Here is a 23,016-nt window from a genome sequence, read left to right on the forward strand (position 1 = left end):
TTTCCTTTTCTTGTAATCTTCTTATTTAGAAGAGATACTAGTATATATACATCAAGCTGTATTGTAACAGATTTATCGAGTTAATAGAAAATATTATTCCCTTTTGGTCCATTTTCTTCATTAAGAAGCACATAAATTTTTGGCTTTGTCATATTCTAGATAATCTAAACACGTATGCATTGATGGCCAACCACTACATGAGTCTCTTCCAGAATTAAGGGGTGGATTGCATCATAAGCAAAGCATCCTCTTTGAGCTCTGTAGAAGCCCAAAAAGAAGAGGCATCTTCTCGTTCTTTTTTAATGCTCCCGTCCCTCTTTAACAACTAAAAAAAAAAAAAAAAGGATTGTTATGAAGTTGATGGCCATGTCGAATCTTTCTCGATAACCCGATATTACTTGAAGAGGCTGTACTGTGTCACAACATCATCTCAGACCGCTCTAGAAAGCAAATAGCAAGAATAGGCATTCACTCCATAACTTATTTTGTTTTTCAGTTTTTGGCTGTCTTTGCGGGAGTGTGTAGGGAACAATGTCATCCACTTCGAGGGAAAACAGGAGAGCAGCAGAGGCTTTTTGCAATGAGATTGTACGCCGGATGGTAAGCCTTCCCAGGAACATTATAGCGGGTTTTTCAAGAGCAATGGTGGGTAGAAGAAATCAACATCTACCATTGAACCATCCAGCACAACATCCAGAGGAGCCCATCGTCGGTGCAGAAGAGTGGGAATTCCTAGCCAGTTTCGAGCAGCAATATGGATCCTACCATCCCTTTTTCTACGCTTGTCGGTTCATGGCAGCTCTGAAGTTAGCAGAAGATGATCACAAGTTCATGTTTATGTATCTCCACTCACCAGAACATCCTTTCACGCCCCCTTTCTGTAGAGAAACTTTGTCTTCTGAATTGGCGGTACAGTTTCTTGATGCTAATTTTATTTGCTGGGGAGCACTGGCAAACAGAGGAGAGGGCCTGCAAATGGCTACAATGTTGATGCCTACCAGCTTCCCATTCTGTGCTGTAATAGCTCCTGCCCCTGGTGATAGCATAGCAGTGCTGCAACAGGTTAGTTGGAATTCTGGGTTACATTCCTCTTTCATTTCTGTACAGAATCTGAGACTTTTGTTTCTTCGTGCTCATTTGACCTTCCAGAAGAAGCAGTAGTAATGGAAATATATATAAAAATAGAATAGTAATTGGTAGTGGTTATAGCAATATATAAAAACTGAAAGGTTGCAGTCATCAATGATAGATCACTTTTTGGTTGTGCTCTAGTAGTAGCATATAGTGGGGATGAACTCCTATCTCTCAGCTTAGTGCAAATATAGAATGTGTGCCATGGCTCCGTCGCACACACATTTTACATTTTTATGTTCCTGTCTGCCGCGTCTAATTACAATATATCCAATGATCGGTATGATGCTTGAGCTTCCTAACTGTTCTGTCCAAGTTTAGATGGAAGGGCCAATTTCACCAGCTGAACTGGTGGGGATTCTGCAGAGGACTGTGGAGGAGCAAGGTTTGGCTTTTGGCAGTGGAAGGGCCAAGCTGGAAGAAAAGATGATAGCAGATCGTCGCCTTAGAGAAGAACAAGACGCAGCGTATATGGCATCTCTACAGATAGACAGGGTGTGTATCTATTTAATATGCAATTAGGCCCAACTCAGTCACAATTCTAAGGCATCAAACTGACAGTTAACCCAACCTTCTTGCCCATCTTAGGAAAAGGAAAAACTCAAGAACTTACGTCCAGGAGAAAGAGTTCAGAAACCAGCAGAAGCTCCTACCAGAGCAAGTTATGTCAACCTCAGGAACAGTAAAAAACAGAACGGTAAAGTCAAGGAGGTTGCCATTACAAAAGAAACCCACCATAAAGAAGTTGCAAAGAGGGGAAATGATGATCCTCCTCAAGCTACCCAGGTATATACTTGTTCTGGAAAAATATTTATTCAACTGAATAGAGCGTTAATTAGGTATAATCATGCCTGTCATATTCAGATTTTGATTAGGTTTCCGAGTGGAGAAAGAAGAGAGCAGAGCTTTGCAAGCACAGACAAGGTCCAATCAATATACAGATACATAGATTCCTTAGGCCTTGCTGGTATTGGAAACTACAGATTGATATCAAGCTTCCCTAGAAAAGTTTATGGTGTGGATCAGATGGGCATGACTCTCAGAGACTCTGGCCTCCATCCTAGAGCAAGCCTGTTCTTGGAACCTCTGTAAAGATCAGCCAAGGTCAGTGCATGTACTGACCAAGAACTTATCCAGTATTTCTTTTCTAGACAATATGCTTTTCTTCACTTTTGTCACCTCATTGATGTTCTTTTGTAATATGGGCATTGCACGAAAGTCGAATAAGTGCCAAAACTGCTGATCACAGCTACAAAGAAAAAGTTCACCTTTAAAACAAAGGTCCTAGCCGACAATGAGGTCTAGGTGACATCATATATGCAGTCTATGAGGGGATGATAATCCCACCATATATTTAGTTTTATAAAAGAAGTACTTTCTTATATAGTTTTGAAGCTTCTAATGATTTGTGCAACATCTCACTTGCCCATTGAGGTTAGTCTTGACTTGAGATTTCTAATGATTCGTCCAACATGCCTTCTAATTGAGGAAAACAACCAAAAAAATAAGAACTAAAAGAAGTTCTTTATTGTTTAGAAAGAAAATAGCGTAGTTTTTTTCCTAATTTGGCCTCAAGGGCAAGAAAGAGATACAAACCAATTCTTCAGTCTTATGAGATGAAGTCCCAAGCATTTAACTAATTGTAAAGATTTCTTTACTTGCTTAGAAAAATTCAATCTAAGCTCAAGAGAACTTGTTCTTTTTTTTCAAAATAACTTCTTCAACCGAGCTGAAAGAAGAATCTCCCTTCATAAATAACTGATTTAACAAGCAGATATATTAATCTGTGATAGAGCTAAAACTTATTACATGGACATAAATCTCGTCCAGAAAACTGTTATCTGTACGAAGAGCGGCGCATGAACCTTTAGGTTCCATAGCATTGTGGTTTATCGCAACAGTTGCATCAATTATGAATTGTTCTTCAAAGAAATCTCTGTTTTTCTCTGTTCAGTGGTTATCAATTATGAATTGTGATTGGAGCTATGACTAAACCCACATGAAAAGTAGAAGGGAAAAAAGAAAAAAAATATCAGCCAACAAAATGGAACCAGAGTGGGAATATGAAGAATATAGATATCATCTTTTTTTCTTGTCTCTAGAGGAACATAAATATAGCCTACAAAATTAAGCAGAATGCTCAAACTTTCCTAGAACGTAGAATTTCACCATCACTTTGATGAATGCATCGAAAGCCGCACAAATGAACTACTTGGAATCCGCCAGTTGTTGTGGGAATCCAAATGTTATTCATTTATTTATATTTATGGTCTTCCCAATTAAAAGGCAGTAGAGATAGGAACTCCAATCTGTAGGGCAGGCTTTCGACATAGAGATGAGAAAAATGCTACGTGCCATCAATTGATATTAAAAAATTAATTTCTTTTCATGTGAGTCCTACATTTATTAACTTTTTTTCAAGATGATTGCATGGCGCTTGCGTACTCACGACTGCAACTATCATTTCTCGCCACCAATTTTCTTCACATATGCCAATACTTCTTCTAATCATAGTAGTTTAGGGTTCTTTTGTTTTAAACAAAAATTGATGAATTAAACTCAAAGATCCTATTATGTGACAAATAATAATTACAAGAAATGTTTAAGAAGGCTCCATAGAAGCCTAGAGGGCATATTAACAAGTGGCAAACCAAAATATACACATACCAAAAAAGAGCCGTGTCTACTGCACAAATGTTTATTGATACATACAGACAGATAGTTCAAAACACAGTAACTTAATTTACGTGTCATTAGCTCCAACCACATAGGGGGGAAACTTGAGCAGTCATGCCCACCTATGCCACAGTTCAGTATGTAGCTAATCCACTGGATTTACAGCCATCTAATCCAGATGCATCAATATCCACCCAAACCTCATTTACACGCCCGATTATGCGGAATGGGGAATTGTACTGTGCAATCGAGTAGGCATTACTTCTCTCAGAAGAAGTTGAATTTGCCCATGGAGATCTGTTCAAGCTAATGCCAAGTTTCTCTGCCTCTTCAACAATGTTATTATCCCTAGCAAATCCAGAGAACTTCCTAACAGCAATACAACGACTATCCCATGAACGTGGTCTCAGGTTCAGCTCTGAGAGCGGGAGTGGAGGGCTAGCTTGGAACTTTACGGGCAAGTAAAATCGTACGATATAGGCTGATGAATGTAGGGGGCCAGCTTCTCGGACTATGCTTGTCAAAACTGGAGCTGTCATTGCGATCCGGGAAAAATTCAGATTGGCACCTTGGATTTACTGGAACAGCCTGTAAGATGAACAACCAGTAAATATCTAGTAAAATGAAAATATCCAAAACTAGAATAAACAATACAAAAGGATTTTAGAACATAATAATGAAATGGGGACCCAAAATCACCATCAACACTAAAACTGTAAACCTGCACTCTCATAATACCTGCAGGACATTTTTGATACCATGTTAGAAACAAACCACATGTTCCCTATTGATATATTCTATGTTCATTCTGATGTCACACAAAATCTGCACAATTAAGGTATCAATTCGGCTGAAGTAGGTTGTATCTCGTTGTTATGACTAGGGAAGAGGCTGCTCTTGACAGCTCCAGTCCTGGTCATGGATAGACGAGAATTAAAATGCCCATAGTCACCATTGAAGTAGGATATCGTCACCGTCATTTTGTGTGTCCTTAGGACAACATTTAAAACCATCTCCAATTAGCTTACCTTTTGTTTCAGATTTCTAAACCAAACAAGTACATATAAAATGCTTGTTCTTTCCCCAAGTTTCTGCACCATAAACTTGGCTGTTTTTAGGGTTGACTTGGTTCTGGCCAAAAACAAAAGGTTGGACTAGCAATTTGAATTTAGTCAAGTTTGAACACAGTGATAAAATGGCAAACTAACCTAAATAACTTAATCGAGAAAGCTGCAACTCTACGGCTAACATGGTTCTCAGTAGCTACAACATTCCACAATTTTGGATGTGGTTAAAAAATAATAATTTTTGAATTTGTTACCATCCCTTGTCAAGTTTCAAGAGCCAAGAGCTCATCATCCGGGAGTACCAACAATAATAAAACATCACAGGCTAAAAGACTGAGATTCCCTAAATATAGACACATATGGCGCAATCAAATATACAAAATGATATTGGCGAGAGAAACATATAAAACGATACATAAAAGATGAAATTGACATTAATGCTGTGAGAGGCACGCTTTAACAGTTTTTTCTTTTGCTAGTAAATAATTTACAACTACTTCTTTGGTTTCCGAGAAAACCGAGTCAGAGAAAAGGAAAGTAATTCTTGAATTACATGACTTATCATTGATTGGGTCCCTGAAAATTCAAACCTTATATCTAGACGAGAATTAAGATTCAATTGAGAAACCAAAAACTCAAGTCAACCTACAGAACGACAAGGAGAACTACAGAAACAGACGGAATTTCCTCCCAATAGTTATATATTCCTTAATCTCCATCAGCAACCAAAGAAAGGGAATTAAAGTAATCACCTATGGAAACCCAGTTTGGTGGCCTTCCGGAAGGAGATGTCTTTAACGGGAGCAGACATCCAAGTGGAGTCTCTGTAGAGTCTGATCTCGAAGTCCGATTCCGTGTGAACCACCGTGTACTGCGGCGATTCGATTGCGTTGCACAGACCCAGAGACACCGAACAGAGCAACAGTACCATCCACCTCCGGATCTCCATCTTCCTTTGATTCTCCAACACGACGAAGTGAACAGAAGCAGAAATATATGCGTGCACTGTGTATAATGCTTACTAAATCCGATATATTGATCAAAACGATCTAAAACAAATAGAATAAATTGTTAATTTAAAAAAAATTCAAAAAAAAAAGAAAAGAATAAATTATTGATCATTCTAATACACATTGATACAAAATATTTTTTTAATGTTTCAATCACAGAAAATAAATTAATAATTTATGTAAACAATATTACAGACCACAATCGGAACTGTTGAAGTGAATTTTTATTACAATTAATTTGATATAAAAATTATTTATCAGTAATAGATATGCAAGTCAAATAAATGAGTAAATATGATATATATATGTAAAAAAATTAATTTTTTAATAATAATTTTTTTTTTTTTAAATACACCGACTTGCACACACACTAAATTTATACTTAGTAATACTCTAACAATGAATATATTGGACTAGTTTGATTCAAAATTAACTAATTTTATACTTAACTAATTTGAGTAAAAGTGATCTATATTGGACTAGTCAAAATTCAAAGACTCTACTTTTGAGTTATATTAAAGTCATTTCTTTCTCTAAATTTGGCCAGCTACTATTTATTTTTAAAAGAATATTTTATTCTAAAAATATTATGTTAGATAATTAGATTGAGGAAAGAAATAGTTGTGAAACAATAATTTTAAATGAAAAGTAAATGCTTGATTAATATATGAAATGTATTTATAAAATATAAAAAATAATTATTAAAAAATATTGTTATTAAAATATATAATATTATATTATTATTTTAAATAATACAATATATTCTAATTTCTTCAATAACTTTCACTTTAACAAAAACCCCATATTTTATTTAAATTTTAGATTTGAAAATAGTTAAACTATTATAAATGCTCATAGCACTAGCATTGACTTCATCAAAAGTCAATGCATTTTCAAATTTTAATAAATTTATTTAAAATGAATCTATATTAGATTCATCAAAGAGGTATTTAGAAAGTTTTGAACTACAGTAATTATTACTTTTTTTTTTTCAAATTTAAAGGTATACTATTTCACATTTCAACTAATATTTTATTCTAATTTTAATAGATAATGATTTTATTTTATTTTATTCTAAATTAGTTAAGAATCAATTATTTAAGTACTAAATTAAACTATTAATGTCCATATAGTTAGTATAATTACAAAATATGAAAAAAAATAAAAATATTGTTATTAAAAAAATAATATTATATTATTATTTTGATGAATCTAATGGCTAATCTAATGTAGAATTATAGATATGAAGATTTTAGATTTATGAAAAATATATACTTTTTATCAAAATTTAAAAATAATGATAAATGTATCTCATGTTATATAATAAAACGAAAATAAGATTGTGGTATGGTATATAGAATTTTTCTTTAACAAAATATTCAAAAACTCTCTCTCAAATACATTTCTTGCAAAAGCTTTTAGATATGCAAAATTAAGTTTCAATAGGACTCAAAACTTTCATAAAAAATTCAATAAAACATCATCTTCAAACACTTCCCCATCCAAATAAAACTCATGATATCCACGCATGCCTATGTTTCGCTTGGTTAAGCAATTAAATCATTTAGCTCCCAAATAAAGAAACCTTTTTTATTTGAGAAAAATAGAAAGAAAATTAAAATCACTTAGATAAAATGTTGTGCTTGAGTAAATAAAAGGCATATGAGAGAGGATAGGTGTTGTCCAACTACCGTGGGAATGGCGATGTGCTTGCACTTAGCCATATCAAAGACATGTGTTAGACCAAACGAGGGCCATTGGTTTGTGGTTTAGAAGGATAAAAAAAAAAATGGAGGAATTGTGACGACCAAACACAGTAGAAATTGGTTATAGGAATGAAATCAAGCTTGAGGAGCTTGTTTTGAGCCATACATGGCTTAGTGGAGTCTACATACATAAGGGTAATCCATATAGAATTCTTAGTGGAACTATCAATTAAGTTAGGGAGGATCAGGCCAACCATTGATGGTAGCGTTTGACAATATTATTTGAATTATGACCGTCTTTTCCATGGGATTAAAGGTTTCATCAAAATACACAGGCAGTGAAATCAAATATTCCCTAAATTGTTGCAGTGAAAGTTCTGGGACAAGTATATAGTTTTGTCTCGTTCAGTTTTGCATAACTTTTCATCTCATATTATTTAATTATTATAATTTTTTTAATTTTTCACACAAAATATAATAAATAATTCAACTTTTTTAAATTTTAATATAAAAATAATATTAAAACAATATATTCCAATAATATTTTATTTAACTTTCGATTTTGATTTCAACGTATCTTATCTTATCTTTAAATACAAACAAGGCTGTATGAGAGTTTGATGTACTCTCTTTAAAAAAAAATTGGGTCTATTATTTACAAAAATTTTTTTTTACGTATATTTAAGATTTATTTATTTTTTTAAAGAGAGTGTGCGAGATTTACGTAATGTAAGAATTTCTCTTAATAATATTACTTCATAAAAATAATGATTTTTTTATTTAGTTTTTAAATTTTATATAATTAAATTATATCTAGTAAATATAAAAGTCTTCTAATAGGATTATTTCGATAATATTTTTTGGAATCTTTTCTTTATTTCATATTCCTTTAATTACAAAAAAAAAAAAAAAAAAAAAAGTAGGTTTGATCTATATTTCTAATTTAATTTTGTGAGAGTTCGACGTTACTGTCACGGGCAGAGGGTGATACAAATTAAAATCCTCGAACTCTTCCTCCTCCAGCTCTGTTCCTCCCAGAGTCCCCTTCTCCCCCGTCCCCCACTTTTTTTCTTCGATCTGAAGCTTCTGTCACTTTCAACTCTCTCAGAGATCTCTCTCTCTTTCTCACTCTCTCTCAACCTCTCTTGCGATCTTCACCAACGAGCGAGGCTCCGATCGTGTTTTCGTTTCTTTCTCCTCGAAGAACTCAAAATCTTTTCTCGGATTTCCTTTCTCTCTAGGGTTTCTTCGACTCACCTGAAACCTATCTTCGTATCAGGCTAGTCGAATTCTCTCCCCTTTTTTTAGTTTCTTTTTATCGATGCTATTTTATGTCCATGTTCTTTTTTATTCCCGACAAATCGTATGAGAGGAAAATTGCACGCTCTGGCATAGGAATGGAATAGATAACTCACTGACTTTATGATACTATCATTCTGCGAAATGTGTTACGAGATATTCTCGTGTTCTTATTTGGGTTTTTCGTGTCTCGTATGTACCCTCTGCTTCCTCGGCAGCTGAGCGGACCATTCCGGGTTTTGCTACATGTTACTTTGGGATTACTTTTTCTTTCCAAATCAGGATTATCGATTAATTTTTGGTTTAGATACGTATATTGTGTTAAACATGATATGTATTTGCGTGGGAAATGAGGGATTTTGTATGCATGGTCGGTAGGTTTTTCTTTTGGAGGATTGATTTCGTAGCTGAGTAAGAATCACGACTGGTTTAGACATGTTCTTTGTTTTTGTATTTTTTTTTGTGTGAGTGGTGGTGTGTGGATCAATTTATTAGTCTTTTTATAATTGTAAGGGTTGGGATAGTGATCAATATTGTAAAGGTGTTTGAATAAATGTTTCTTTTAATTATCTTATGGTTTAGTTTGGCGCTTTAAAATTTCGTGCAGTATGGAATGTGAGTTTCAAACTGGGAGTCTGTTAATCACACTGCTAGTAAGTATCTCTTGGCCATAAGAAGAAATAAAATTTAAAAAATGCTAGCATAGATGATTACTATTATATAGGTTCAATTTTTTTGAAGGTGTGGGGAAAGACCATTGTACGGGAAGTGATTAAGGACTTAGGGTAGAGTTTAAAAGAAAGGTTAGTCCTGTATGAAGCGGAATTGCTATACACAGGGTTTGAGATGAACCTTGTATGATGGAGACTATTGTTAAGTTGAGCTTTGTCTAGCTAAAAGGATGTTGGAATGAGATATTAAATAGGAGTCCAGGGCATAGTTGTTTATGCATGACTGGGGAGGCCGAGATTGTAATTGTGTGCCCGCCAAACTGGATTGAAAAGAAAGTTGTTGCTTCTTCAGTTGATCAGTTGACTAGAATGGGGGGAATGATTTTGAAAGTAATTGGGAATTGAGCTGAACTTAGAACATCATATTCTCGAATCATGTTTAACATTTGAAATGGTATTGAATCCTACTGCAGCTGGTTAAATTGAATCCTATTGCGGCTGGTACTTTTGAATATCAGAATAGAATTTTTCGTTTTAATGTGTGACACCCCATAGGATAAGGATAAGGGTAGGTGGTGTATGAGATCCCACATTGTTTGGGAAGGAGAAGTTCTTGCTCTTTATAAGGTTCCAATGTGGCTCCAATTGTATTATTGACTAGTCCTCTTGGAGTATAGGCCATGTGCTTTGAGCCTTCCATTTGCGTTACACAATGATATGTAATATGATAAATAAAACTATGTATATCTTTTGGCCCAATAGAGCATCTAAATGGTATGGAAATCTTTTAGAAAGTGGGGCAGTTTCTGGAAGAACTGAATGCCAATGAAGAATTTAATGAATATTTAGCTCTTGGCTTACATGGAGGAAGCCTACCTTAACTAGTTTTCAAGACTATGGATAGAAATCGTTCTCACTACAATGGTTTCTGCTTTAGTTGAAATTTGCTCATATAATAGGAAGAGTCGTAATTTATGGATGATGTCTATAAATATCCATGTAGTTGCTTTAATGAGGTTTATATGTATCCCTGTAAATGCTTTGAATGTTCTTAACTTCATATTCATAATTGGACCATCTTATATTGACCAATCTGTTTTTCTCCTTTCCTCAGGCTGAATCAAATTGTTTGAATGATTGTGCAACAGCAGTTAGACCATGACGTCAAGTATGTTGAGTGGAGAGAGAAGGTATCATCTTCATCTCTGCATCCTGACCACTTTTGCTATGGGACCAGTGGGATCTTTTCCCTTCCTCTTAATATTGTCAGCTTTCTGTTTCGAGGATCCATGTTGCTCCAAGAATCCCAGACATTTTAGCACTTCTTTAATATCATTAATGGGTGAAAGTGCAACATCAACTGTTTAGGGGTGAAATTTTGGCTATTAACTGTTGATAAGAAACAATATACAGTTAATGGATTATATATCTTTAATGCTTTTTTGTCAAAAAAAAAAGAAAGAAAAGAAAAGAAAAAAGAGAGAGAGCTCTTATGCTTTTTACATATATATGATGGATGGGAATAGGGTTTTTCAGTGTAAAAAGGATTGGGAAGATCCAGTAAATACTCATTAACCAGGGCTGTGCTTATAGGAGTGACAGATGGTAATAGCTTTTAAGTTCAGAGCAAAAAGCTTCTCCAATTGTTTGAGATTAATAGTCTCAAACCTCTGCCAAATTTGTATCATCAATTTAAGTTGCTATTTGTTTATTCATTTTTGAGAGTTTTGTTTCTTTCTTCAAGACATGCATGTCAATGGGTTTTATATTTTTAAATAAATCTCCACGCTAATGTTCTTTTTTGTGCATATATAATATCTTGTTAGATCCGTCGGGATGCAACTTAGTATTAAAATAGTGGGCTTGGTATGAGTTGTAGACCCTTACATCTTGGGTTTGGTTCTGCACAAGAAGTTTTATTGGATTACTTGATGCGCAGTTTTGAAAGGTGGAATTATGCATTCGGGGTTTTTTACCCGAGGATGGGTCCGAAAAGGCCCTACCTTGGTGAGTTTCCACCTCGTCAATAAGTATTGTTAGAACAAGGCACTGGGCAATTTAGTTAAGTTTTTTAGGCATAATGTTTTCAAGGCCTCTTCATTTTAGCATTGCTTGCTTTAAAGATGAGCCCGTTTTGCTGTTTTTTTTTTTTCATGGATTTTGTTGTTTCCGTTGTTGTTTTGGTAATTTCTTTTTTGTTTTTTTGTGTGTGTGTGTGTTTATTCATCCTGGCTGGTTGTTGAAAAGAAGAAAGTGTGTTACAATTGTATCTATTGTATTTATTTTATTTGTATGGTTTGTTTATCTCTCCCTCCCTCTCTCTCTCTCTCTCTCTCTCTCTCTCTCACACACACACACACACACAATTTTGCTGCCCGATTTCAGTATAATGTGTCCTTTGTATCCCATTCAGTGTAATTGATTAGTCGGACTAATTTTTTGGTCTGCTTTATGTATTTAAAATCAAATTATGCAAATTGTATATGCCGTGCATGCTTGAGAATGCTTCGGACAAATTTGGTTCTCAAATTGTTTGACACTGTAACTGACGTGTATCCTCAAGTTGTCATCTAATGATCCCAATGCTCTTGAAGATGGGCTACTTCTACAAGAAGAGGTGGCAAGACGGTTTTGGGGAAAGTTGCAGTTCCAAAACCCATAAACTTACCGAGTCAAAGGTATTTGTTTGCCGCCGCCTTCTTTATCGTTCTCTTTATATGGATGCATGGTTTTTTGCCCTAAATTGATTGTTTTCTCTCTGTTGATTTAAGGTTGGAAAATCATGGTCTGGACCCAAGTGTGGAAATTGTTCCCAAGTAAGTTGTATATCCATCAGCCTAGACAACCTGACCGTATGTGTTTGAGTTATGATTTCTACCGCATAAAATTATGATGCTGTTACTTCAAGTCTTGATTATGAATTCCTGTGTTACTTGACTTCATTTTATGCTTAACAGGGGCACCCATAGCTGGGGAAGTAGACCATCTTCTTCCACATCAAATGCCTGGGGGACAGTGTCTCCTGGAACTGAAGGTGGTACAGGTTCACCAAGCCATCTTAGTGGCCGTCCTTCATCTGGCGGAAGCAACACAAGGCCATCAACTTCCAGTAGTGATAGGGCTCATGAACCTAATGCTAATGCATGGGGCCCAAACTCTAGACCATCATCAGCTTCTGGTGCATTGACTTCTAATCAGACCTTGCTGACATCATTGCGCCCTCGCAGTGCAGAAACTAGACCGGGTAGCTCACAGTTATCCCGGTTTGCTGAACCATTGCCTGAAAATACAGGGGCATGGGGTGCTGCTGGGACTCCAGAGATATTGGTATATCTTTTCATAAGCTCATTGTTTGAATCTGTTTATTACCAATAATTAAAGATAAATATGTTTACTTGTCAGTTCTCCTACTGTAGGATATGCTGCAGCAGCAGTATATCATTTCCTCATTAATTTATGCACAAAAGTTTGGACGTTAATTTATTGAGCATGTTATATTGGCAGGTTGTGTATACAAATCATTTTCAACACCCTTCACTGAGGTTGTAGATCCCCAAAAGAATTTCCAAAGCAACTCATATTTAGGAATTCAATGTGAAATAAATAAAATACATTTTATATAAAATAAAATTATCTAATAACATGATGACACGTTTTCACTATTAATAAAATAAAAAAAGAAGTCGGATGGTTTTTATGAATGGGCATGATGCCTCTTTTCTTTTCCTCTGCCGTCTGCACGCAATTTTACTGGTAAACGAAAAGTTTTTTCCTTGCAATATGCCAAAAGGCCAAAAAGACACTTTAAAGCTGTCATCTGCTGCTCTGCAGCTCTTCTAGAGACTACAGACCAACAGTTACATACATAGGCTCAGGTGTGACTTGTCTCTTCTTCTATTTTTTGTTCTTTTTTTGTCGATTTTCTTCTTCTTCATATATATGTATATAATGGTATTGAACTATTGATGTAGTGTTATTTGGATTTTTTTATTTATTTATTTACATTTCCCCTTCTTTCATGTATTGATGCAGTTGTATTTTTGTTTATAATTCTTTTTATTTTTGAAATAGATTGATTACTACTTGGTTTGGCTTATATATAATTATGTCTATTGAATGGTTATTTATTATGTCTATATTGAAAGAGAAATAGCTAAGAATTTAGATTTAGATTCAATACTTAATGCTTTTGTTTCTTTAAAAGAATGCAAGTTACAATTTTAGACATTGTGTTTCTTTTGTTCGATATATTTGTATGAGTGTCTTTATATTATTTCAATGATACATTGTTCTTGACACATGATATACTTTTTTAATACATAGGTTATATTAAACGTTTTTTATTTTTATTTTAGATCTTACTATCTGATTGTTCTATATCGCAGAAAAAATTGTATAGAAATAGAATAAAAAAATCTTAATTATATTTTTAGCTTTACCTGGCCCCCCTTGAAACAAATTCCTGGTTCTGCTACTGGCCCTCAGTGGTGAGGAATTGTTCAAATCCCTTTTAGAGACATCTGTTATTGTCTCCCCCACCATCGCCCTCTAGGCCACCGTTGAGGGTTCCTTGGCTGGTCTCGGAACAAATGAAACCTTTGCCAACGAGTTTGCCAGGCTCCCGCCGGTGGAGGGGCCTAGAGCACCAACCTCTCTAATTCTCCACATTGGTTGGGTCCTTGGCCTCCATCCGTTTCCCTCCATCTCTTCGGGTATGAAAATAAAACTATGCCTGTTGCCAACCCCATATACCACTACCGCCAAGTAATGACCATGAGCATTTGAACATCGCTGTGCTATGAAGCTGCAATTTCCTTCCCTTGCCGTGGTGTAGAAGTGCCTTTTTTTTCACCTTTAGAAAGCCCTCTAGTGATTTAGCAAATCACTGCATTGTGGACAACCCCATCCTCAGCTCATTCACCACCTTCCAGCTTCTCTTGATTACTAGCAAGAGGCTGCCATCCTTTGCTAATGAAAAACTTTTGATTCTATCACTAAATGTTTTTATAACCCGATTCTATCAGTCACTAGACTCACCCTAACAAACACAACACTCAACCGTAACCTCGCCATTAAAAACCACCAAGCATCATCGGAGAAAATATTTTCCTCATCTGAGTTATGGATGTACGGAGAGAATATAATAGACACACACACACACAGACTGCCTCTTTTCTTATTTTGAATATATTCTTTGACTTAATCCTTTTTTCCGTGACATCAAGAAGTCAATAACCATATCATCATTAGCCAGAGGTGCATTGGGAGATCGTCGAGGATCACTTGAGTTGTGGAATATTCTATATGAATTTACATTCTACTGGTTAGTGTCAAAATTATCATTGTGAATATATTCCGACTTAATCCTATTTTTCCGTGACATCAACAAGTCAATAACCATATCATCAATAGCTAGAGGCTTATTGGGAGATCGTTGAGATTACTTGAGTTAACTCAATTAGTAATTTAGTATGGTGATCTTGATTTCTTGTTGGTTATATATTTTTCATTTGTTGGTCTAGACTTATTGGAGGACCATTGAGGATATCTCAAATTAACTGTTATTAGTATGGTGGTCTTGATTATTCTTTGCTAATATGTTTCCCTTTATTGGATGCTTTCTCTCTCTGGCTGATGCCATTTGGAGTGGCAGTAGTTTGAGAGCATAAATTATGAGATAGTCTCACACTGAATGGTAGGGATTCAATATTGGGCCACATTTTTAACACTACATGCTCTATCCATAGCCAGTCTGTGGCTTAGTTTTATTTTTTATTTTTTATATCTCTGTTTATTCTCTCTCTCTCTCTCTCTCTCTCTCGGATAGTCGGATATATAATTTTTATCTACTGTCATACATGCAGGGGGCAATGGCATCCAAGAATGATGGGTTTTCTCTGTCTTCTGGAGATTTTCCTACACTGGGTTCAGAGAAAGATAATTCTGGCAGGAACATTGACTCACAAGGTTATTTTTAACTTCGGATGGCTTTTTTAATTTTTATTTGGTTTCATGTTTATGATTTTTAGTACTTTCATGACAGGTAGGGAGAGTACTTTTCTCTATTTTTAATTGTTTTACATCATGCCTTTACCTACTGTTTTAAAGCTTTAAGAATAGAAGTATTTTTATTTCATCAAACTGAATTTCATGGAGAATTTCAGTCATGTTGGTTAGACAAGTTTTATTTAAATCTTGCCTTGTTCGTGAGATGCCTGGCAGATGACTTATTCTCGGTTTTATGTTATTTGTTGCTTTAGTAGAATATTCAAGTGCAATGCTTTGATTGCTTGGCCAACTGTTGATTACAGACCACAGTTCTCATGGCCGACCTGTCTCATCTTCTGGTGGAGTAGCATTGCCGAAAGAGGGGAACGGGGCTTCTATAGTTGGTTTGTGTACATTCATTCAATTCACATGCTTTTCATGAATATGTTGAGATTCTGTTCCTTACGCCAATTTTTGTTCTGATGTCTAGCTTTGTCTTATTTTATATCAGGTGATGTTTCTGTAGATGCAAATGTGAAAAGTGGTAATGCAAATTCTTGGAGAAGAGATAAGTGTGAGGACGCCGTCCCGTCTGGTGTGGAGAAGTGGCAGACTGATCCCCAACCGTACCCTAATCCTAGTATTCCTCATCATTTTGAAGCTTGGCATGGTCCTCCAGTAACTAATCCTCCAGGTGGTGTTTGGTTCAGAGGACCTCCAGGAGGTCATCCATACGGACCTCCTGTTGGTCCTGGTGCATTTCCCATGGAACCATTTCCTTATTATCGTCCTCAAATGCCAGCTACTACTCTTGCCAATCCACAGCCAGGGCCCCCACCTGGTGGTGGACCAAGGGGACACCATCCTAATAATGGAGATTTGTACAGACCTCATATGACAGATGCCTATATTCGGCCAGGTATGCCAATCAGGCCTGGCTTTTACCCTGGTCCAGTTGCATACGAGGGTTATTACGGTGGTCCGATGGGATACTGCAATTCAAATGACCGAGATGTTCCATTTATGGGAATGGCAAGTGGCCCCCCAGTTTATAATAGGTACTCGACCCAAAATGCTCCTGAGCCTAGCAGTTCACAGGGAAGATCTGGTGGATATGGTTCTGCTGGCAAAACAATGGTTCCAGAACACATGGAATCTGGTCGTCCTCATGATACACGAGGACCATACAAAGTTCTTCTGAAGCAGCAGAATGGTTGGGATGGGAGGAATAAAGAGAGAAAATGGGAGGGTACAATTTCCACTGATGCTGCATATATTGAGAAGGCAGACCAACCAGGAATGTCTTCATGGGAGAATGACTGGAGGTCAGATTACAGAAATGATGTGGAAATCAGTTTAAGACAGATGACACCCAGTCAAGAAATTTCTAGTCAGACTTGTGATGACCGACGCTCTTCTGTACCTGTCAAAGTCAACTCCCCCAAAAGTGTGGGAAATATGAAGGTAAGTGATGACATTCCAGCAAGTAATTTGGAATGTGCATCCTCTGGTTCACCAGAAATTCCAGGTTCTGTTTCAGCTGTTCCAAAAGATTCCACTCTGATTAAGAAAATTGAAGGACTAAATGCAAAAGCTCGGGCTGCTGACGGACAACATAATATTGCATCTGTTTCTAGTTGGGAGGGGCAAAAGAAAAAATTTTCGGTTCATAATGCCAAGGCTAGCCATCCTGCAGATGAAGGTGGTAGGGGTTTTGTGTATGCTGAGAGAATCCATGCCACTGGAATCACAAATCCTGCCTCTCGTGAAACTGGTGTTTCTGTTGGAGATAAGAGCCTTGAATCTATGGCTGCTGGTGGAACAACCATCTCCAGGTTTCTTATGCTTCTTGTATACGTCCACCAAAAATGTATTACTTATTTCTGATGTTTGTAAAAGACTAATTTGCAGATTTGCAGATCTATCCATGATATGCAAGGCAGAGGGGGTAATCATGGTAAGGGAGGGCACAATGGCCTGGAGGTTGATGGGTGGCGGAAAAAGGCTCAAGTGATGGAGACTAGTGTTGTATCAGCTTCACGGTCCGACACTAATTCTACCGTTTTTGTTCATGACCACCATACATCTTTTGAGGCTTCTAAAAAGTCTCTGCAGTTCCCTCGAGCAAGGGAAGAGAGAGAATCTGCTCCTCCTGTGTTTGATCCAAGTGATAATCAGGCACAGGTGAAATTTTTGTTTCATTTATGTTCCTGCTACTTTCTATTCTTTCAGAGATTTATGTTTTTGGTGTATTCTGTCAGCATACTAAGTTGAGAGAACTTGAGCAACGTGCCAAACAACTAAGGGAGGAGGAGGAGGAAGAACGGACAAGAAAGCAAATGGCCAAGGTTCCTGTGTTTGATCCAAGTGATAATCAGGCACAGGTGAAATTTTTGTTTCATTTATGTTCCTGCTACTTTCTAGTCTTTCAGAGATTTATGTTTTTGGTGTATTCTGTCAGCATACTAAGTTGAGAGAGCTTGAGCAACGTGCCAAACAACTAAGGGAGGAGGAGGAAGAACGGACAAGAAAGCAAATGGCCAAGGCTCCTGTGTTTGATCCAAGTGATAATCAGGCACAGGTGAAATTTTTGTTTCATTTATGTTCCTGCTACTTTCTATTCTTTCAGAGATTTATGTTTTTGGTGTATTCTGTCAGCATACTAAGTTGAGAGAGCTTGAGCAACGTGCCAAACAACTAAGGGAGGAGGAGGAAGAACGGACAAGGAAGCAAATGGCCAAGGCTCGTGCAAAACTGGAGGATTTGGATAGGCGTAAGCAATCAATGAAAGGGCCAACTCAGAAGTCAGAAGCTTCAAGTGATGCCATGCAGAGTAGCGAGGGCAGTACCAGCAGAGTTGTACAATCCCCTGATTTGTCCAGTGAACTACCTCCGGAGAAACCTAAGAGTGTTAACAAGGAATTTGTAGTGCAGAATCAATCCGTGTCATTTCAGCATGGTGCTGATAGTGCTGATGTTACTCGTCATAATAATGCTCCCCACATTCAGGATGGTGATGCCCCAAGGCAGAAGCGTAATGGCTACAGAGAAAAGCAGAGTCTGGAAAAGAACTCTAATGTAAAGTCAATTTCTACAAGCAATAACGAGGCACCAAAAAACCATACTGATGCATCGGGTAAGATCACAGTGTCAGTTGGTGAAGTTGCCATTGAAATTGCCCCAAGCTGCCAGTCAAACTTGCCTCTGAACTCAAATGCAGTGCCTGGGTCCTCAAGCTTTCCTATGAATGCAAATGCAATGACAGAGTCGTCTGTTTCACAGAGAAAGAAGAATAACAAGGGTGGCAAGAACAAGCACAAAGTGGAGGTAGCATCATCTGTAGCTACTTCACAATCATTAGAAGCAAAAGAACCAAATCTTGTGAATGCTTCTCTTGAACTTGGCAAGCCAATTGTTTTTCAGACTGAATTGGATTCTAACTCAGTTCAGTCAGTAACCATTTCGAAGGATGAAAATCAGTTATTTGAGCATCAGTCATCTTTACCATCGGAAGATTCGCATGGTAGAGCGAATAGCCAGTGGAAAGCTCAGCATTCTCGTAGGATGTCAAAAAACTCACAACTTAATAGATCAGCAGAGAAATTCCATGGGGATGCTGTCTGGGCACCCGTAGGGTCACAAAACAAAGCTGATGCAGATGAAGCCAGTCATAAAAATGTAGTTGAAGCCATTACTCCATTCATGAAGATTGATCATCAAGCGCAGGGAAACCCCAAAAATAAGAGGGCAGAAATTGAGAGATATATACCAAAGCCTGTAGCGAAGGAAATGGCTCAGCAAGGAAGCATTCAACAACTGGTGGCATCTTCAGGCAATCAGACTACATCAGACGAGGTCATTGAGGGAGCAGATTCTTCTCCAGGCACCAAAAATAGTCAACCTGCTGGCTCAGCTGTGGGAAAAGTGGGGCTTGCCTTTGAGTCCCGGAATAGGGATGGTAGACAGAATAAGCAGGGAAGAGCGCATGGGTCATGGCGGCAACGAGGTTCAACAGAGTTGGTTGGTGTGCAGAGTTTGCAAGATGGACCTTCATACCCTGGTCAAAATGTTCAAAACCCTGTCAAGGATTACCAAACTCAGAAGCTGGATGTAGGTTTGGTGAAAGAGCAACAAACATATTCTGATGAATGGAATGCCCCTGATGGTGGGAACATTCCCGACAATTCTGATTCTGTTGCACACGTTGCAGTTACTGCCATAACAGATCAGGGAGTGACAGGCAGAGCAAAACGCCTTCCACTCAAGGGGCATAAAGGTATGGGGAATAATAATGGTCTTGATCAGAAGGAATGTAGTAGTGGCGACGCGGACAAAATTGATACCCAATCTTCCTCCCTTGAGATGAGTCACATACACTTGCCTACCACTTCGAAAGATAATCGAGGTACTGGGGAACGCTCAACAGCTCATTGGCAACCCAAATCTCAAACATTTCCTGCTAATAGTCAAGGAAGCAGAACCAATAGTGTTCGAAGTGGAGGTCCTGGAGTTGTTTGGACTAACAAAAAGGAGTCTACTCCCCAGGGTGCTACTGTACCACTAACACCACTACACGACAAGAGAACTGGTGAAGGTGTGTCCCCACCTTGCCACGATCAATTTCCCTCTAAAAAAGTTGATGCAGAAGAAGCATTAGGTGCTGGAGGGCATCGAGAGGCTAAAAGAGGGAAAAAAGTAGGTTCCCTCAAGGGACGTCCCCACTCCCCGAACCTAGTTCCTGTCAGCCCAGTTGAACAAGCTCCTGGAAGTATGGATGTTAGACAAGAGCAACGGTCATCATCTGGATTCCGGAAGAGTGGAAACCAAAATAATAACCGTTTCAGCAGGTTGCATGAATCTCGTGGAGATTGGAACTCATCTGGGCATGATAGCAAACATAATAACCCATCCTCAAACTGGGACAGACAGAGGCCCAATTCACATTACGAGTACCAGCCAGTTGGCCCGGACAACAATAACAAATCAAACATTGCCGAGGGACCTAAAGATGGAATCCCTAATACAGGTCCAAGGTTCAGGGAGAGGGGTCAGAATCACTCGAGGCATGGTGGGGGGAGGTTCTATGGACGTCAAGGTGGCACTGATAGGGTAGATGCCGACTACGAGTAGTGGGAACATAAATTCTGCAGTGGTTTTTGTTTGGTGATAAACGACTCAACTCAGCAGTGTCTGGATCCATGATGTTTTCAGGTAATTGTTGTATTTTAGATGGTAGTATCTCTAACAGAATATTCAGTCGTAACGCTTGTAAATGTTTTGATTAAGATTTCAATTATTTTGGGTTTCAGCAGTCAATTATCAATTCATGGCTTGTGTACGTTGAGCAGGGCTTGGAGACAAGGTGATGACGATGGGGCAAAATATTCTTGAGATGGTGGTACTACTCGCATTTGGTTAAATCTTTCTCATACTTTTGAAAATATATCTTATCTACCCATTGTAACTTGGTCACACGGTTGGTTTGCCGTGGAACCATTGATACCTTTCTTTTAAGCCCTGTATTGTAGTGACCGTTTATATTGTTGATATGGAACGCCATAAAGGAATGAAGTGAGGTTTTCTGGTTCCTCGTGTATATATCTCAATTTCTGGTTTGGGCTTTGCTACATACAGTCGGGAAATGCAGTCGGCGTGCAGTCGACTGTACGGAATGAATAAAAAAAATTATAAAAAAATTGTTTTATATTCAGGGGGAACTACATGAATTATAAAAAGTTATAAAAATATTTTTTTTTTTTTTTTTATATAGGTCTCGTATTAATTTTTTTTTTACAGCCGACTGTACGCCGACTGCATTTTCCGACTGCACAAATCATTTCTGTTTCTGGTTTTGTATTGTGACCTGTTGTGCCAAAAATTCGGTTTTCAATCTGGATTTTTTTTTTTATTTTTTATTTTCTTAGGTGCAATCTCTTGTCAGTTACATTAATGATGAGGCTTCGGTTTGGAGATCTAAAAGTTAGGGGTTTGCGGCAGCTGGACGGGGGCAACCGTCCTCCCATCCCCCACCAGCTGCACCCTGCTTGGTCGGCAATGCACCCTAGGCCGTTAATTGTTGGGGTATGGGCCCCTTCCCTAGGGGGAGTTTGGTCCGGTCCCGGGAAGTTTTGTGACTGGACCGGACCAATTCGGTCTAGGGTTTTTCTATTATGGACCAGATAGAGCATACTAAGGACTAGGTCAGTCTGGTCGGTCCATTTAGTTCAACATTTTTCTTCTTTTATATTTTTTGATTAATTGATTGATAAAATTTTTTTATTTAAAATACTAAATTAAAATTAAGTAACTTATTAAATGCAAATTTCATAATAAATTGTACAATTATGATACTAGTATTATATATTATAGTTATAGACTTAGTACCAATATTATAACTAATAATTATACTAGTAGTATTACTAGTATATTATATGTTAGTGATAAATTGGTAATATTATATTAAATAATACCTTATATAGTTATAGTGATTTAATATGTTAGAGGTTAACTATATTAATACCATTATAAATTTATACATATATTATAATTTATACTATAACTCTTATAATATATTAATATATTAATATATACTAGTACTATATTATATAATTATATATGTAATATTGTGATATATTAATAATTAATTATATACAATTATTTATATAAATAATAAAAAAAATATTTTTTCATTTTCCTTCAGTCTGGTTCGGGGTGAAAAACTTTTAGACAGTAGACCGGATCGAATGAATTTGGTCTTATATAATTTGGATCGGACTGGATTGAATTTTTTCGATCCGAACCGGCTAAATCTCTCCCCTACCTTCCCCACACCAGAACACATGGGTGGGGGCACCAAAACACATGGGTGGGGATGCGTTTTGGTGCGGGAAAGGGCCCACATCCCACCCTTGCCTGCACCAAAACCTTAGGCTTCCTCTGTCTGCAATTATATATATATTAAAAAAATTATTTTCTTTAATAAATCACATTGTTTTACTTTAAAATAACGTTGTTGTTTTACTCTAAAATGACGTTGTTTGGAGTTTAGCCAAGTATTATACAATGAAAATGAGACTCTGAAATGCTGTTTGGATAGCGAGTTGAAATAAAAGTTAAAAAAATATTATTATAATATTATTTTTTAATATTATTATTATTTTAAAATTTTAAAAAATTGAATTATTTATTATATTTTATGTAAAAATTTAAAAACGTTGTAATAATGAGATGTGATGAAAACGAAACTCTAACTTTCTATCTTCCTCTCTTCTCTTGCTCCCTCCGCCGTTCTCTCTTCTTCACCTCCTCTTCTTCTCCATTTTTTCTTCTTGAAAGGCTAAAGCTTGTAAAGTTGAGTGGTGACTACAAGACACCGACAGAATGTTTCAAACACCCTCAAGTCATGGGCCACGACATGGTCGTGGGTTTGAGGTTACAAATGGTCATGGGTTTTGCAAAGAGACCTATG

At 37.0% G+C, this 23,016-nt stretch overlaps 2 protein-coding genes and 1 pseudogene across 6 annotated transcripts; 2 read left to right on the forward strand and 1 right to left on the reverse strand.

The window, feature by feature from the left end:
• Positions 1 to 325: 325 nt before the first annotated feature.
• On the forward strand, positions 326 to 2,513 carry LOC122281895 (plant UBX domain-containing protein 10-like). The gene is made up of 4 exons (XM_043093758.1): positions 326 to 1,062; positions 1,453 to 1,626; positions 1,720 to 1,917; positions 1,996 to 2,513. The coding sequence occupies exons 1-4, from the start codon at positions 532 to 534 to the stop codon at positions 2,221 to 2,223; spliced, it is 1,131 nt and encodes a 376-aa protein (XP_042949692.1). The 5' UTR covers positions 326 to 531; the 3' UTR covers positions 2,224 to 2,513.
• A 1,163-nt stretch (positions 2,514 to 3,676) lies between these two features.
• On the reverse strand, positions 3,677 to 5,894 carry LOC122281896 (annotated as a pseudogene).
• A 2,663-nt stretch (positions 5,895 to 8,557) lies between these two features.
• LOC122282945 (protein MODIFIER OF SNC1 1-like) lies at positions 8,558 to 21,136 on the forward strand. 5 transcript variants are annotated; one of them, XM_043095036.1, is made up of 13 exons: positions 8,558 to 8,869; positions 10,675 to 10,750; positions 12,155 to 12,238; positions 12,332 to 12,376; positions 12,518 to 12,887; positions 15,425 to 15,527; positions 15,872 to 15,952; positions 16,060 to 17,383; positions 17,468 to 17,732; positions 17,810 to 17,932; positions 18,010 to 18,129; positions 18,207 to 20,759; positions 20,858 to 21,136. In XM_043095036.1, exons 2-12 carry the CDS (start codon positions 10,719 to 10,721, stop codon positions 20,676 to 20,678), a joined length of 5,019 nt encoding a protein of 1,672 aa, XP_042950970.1. In that variant the 5' UTR covers positions 8,558 to 8,869; positions 10,675 to 10,718; the 3' UTR covers positions 20,679 to 20,759; positions 20,858 to 21,136. The 5 variants fall into 5 exon arrangements, with proteins under 5 accessions (XP_042950970.1, XP_042950967.1, XP_042950969.1 ...); XM_043095033.1 differs by having other exon boundaries at positions 20,861 to 21,136; XM_043095035.1 differs by having other exon boundaries at positions 20,897 to 21,136.
• The last annotated feature ends 1,880 nt before the right edge of the window (positions 21,137 to 23,016 follow it).

Source organism: Carya illinoinensis, chromosome 11 (genome assembly GCF_018687715.1).
Source record: "Carya illinoinensis cultivar Pawnee chromosome 11, C.illinoinensisPawnee_v1, whole genome shotgun sequence".
NCBI classification, from domain to species: Eukaryota; Viridiplantae; Streptophyta; class Magnoliopsida; order Fagales; family Juglandaceae; genus Carya; species Carya illinoinensis.

Bases quoted from the DNA above. Each gene is read 5' to 3' on its own strand.
- LOC122281895 (XM_043093758.1), top strand. From the start codon at position 532: ATGTCATCCACTTCGAGGGAAAACAGGAGAGCAGCAGAGGCTTTTTGC. The intron at 1,063-1,452 runs GTTAGTTGGAAT...GTCCAAGTTTAG, and splicing joins GCATAGCAGTGCTGCAACAG to ATGGAAGGGCCAATTTCACC. The intron at 1,918-1,995 runs GTATATACTTGT...TGTCATATTCAG, and splicing joins ATCCTCCTCAAGCTACCCAG to ATTTTGATTAGGTTTCCGAG.
- LOC122282945 (XM_043095036.1), top strand. From the start codon at position 10,719: ATGACGTCAAGTATGTTGAGTGGAGAGAGAAG. The intron at 15,528-15,871 runs GTTATTTTTAAC...TGTTGATTACAG, and splicing joins CAGGAACATTGACTCACAAG to ACCACAGTTCTCATGGCCGA. The intron at 15,953-16,059 runs GTTTGTGTACAT...ATTTTATATCAG, and splicing joins GAACGGGGCTTCTATAGTTG to GTGATGTTTCTGTAGATGCA.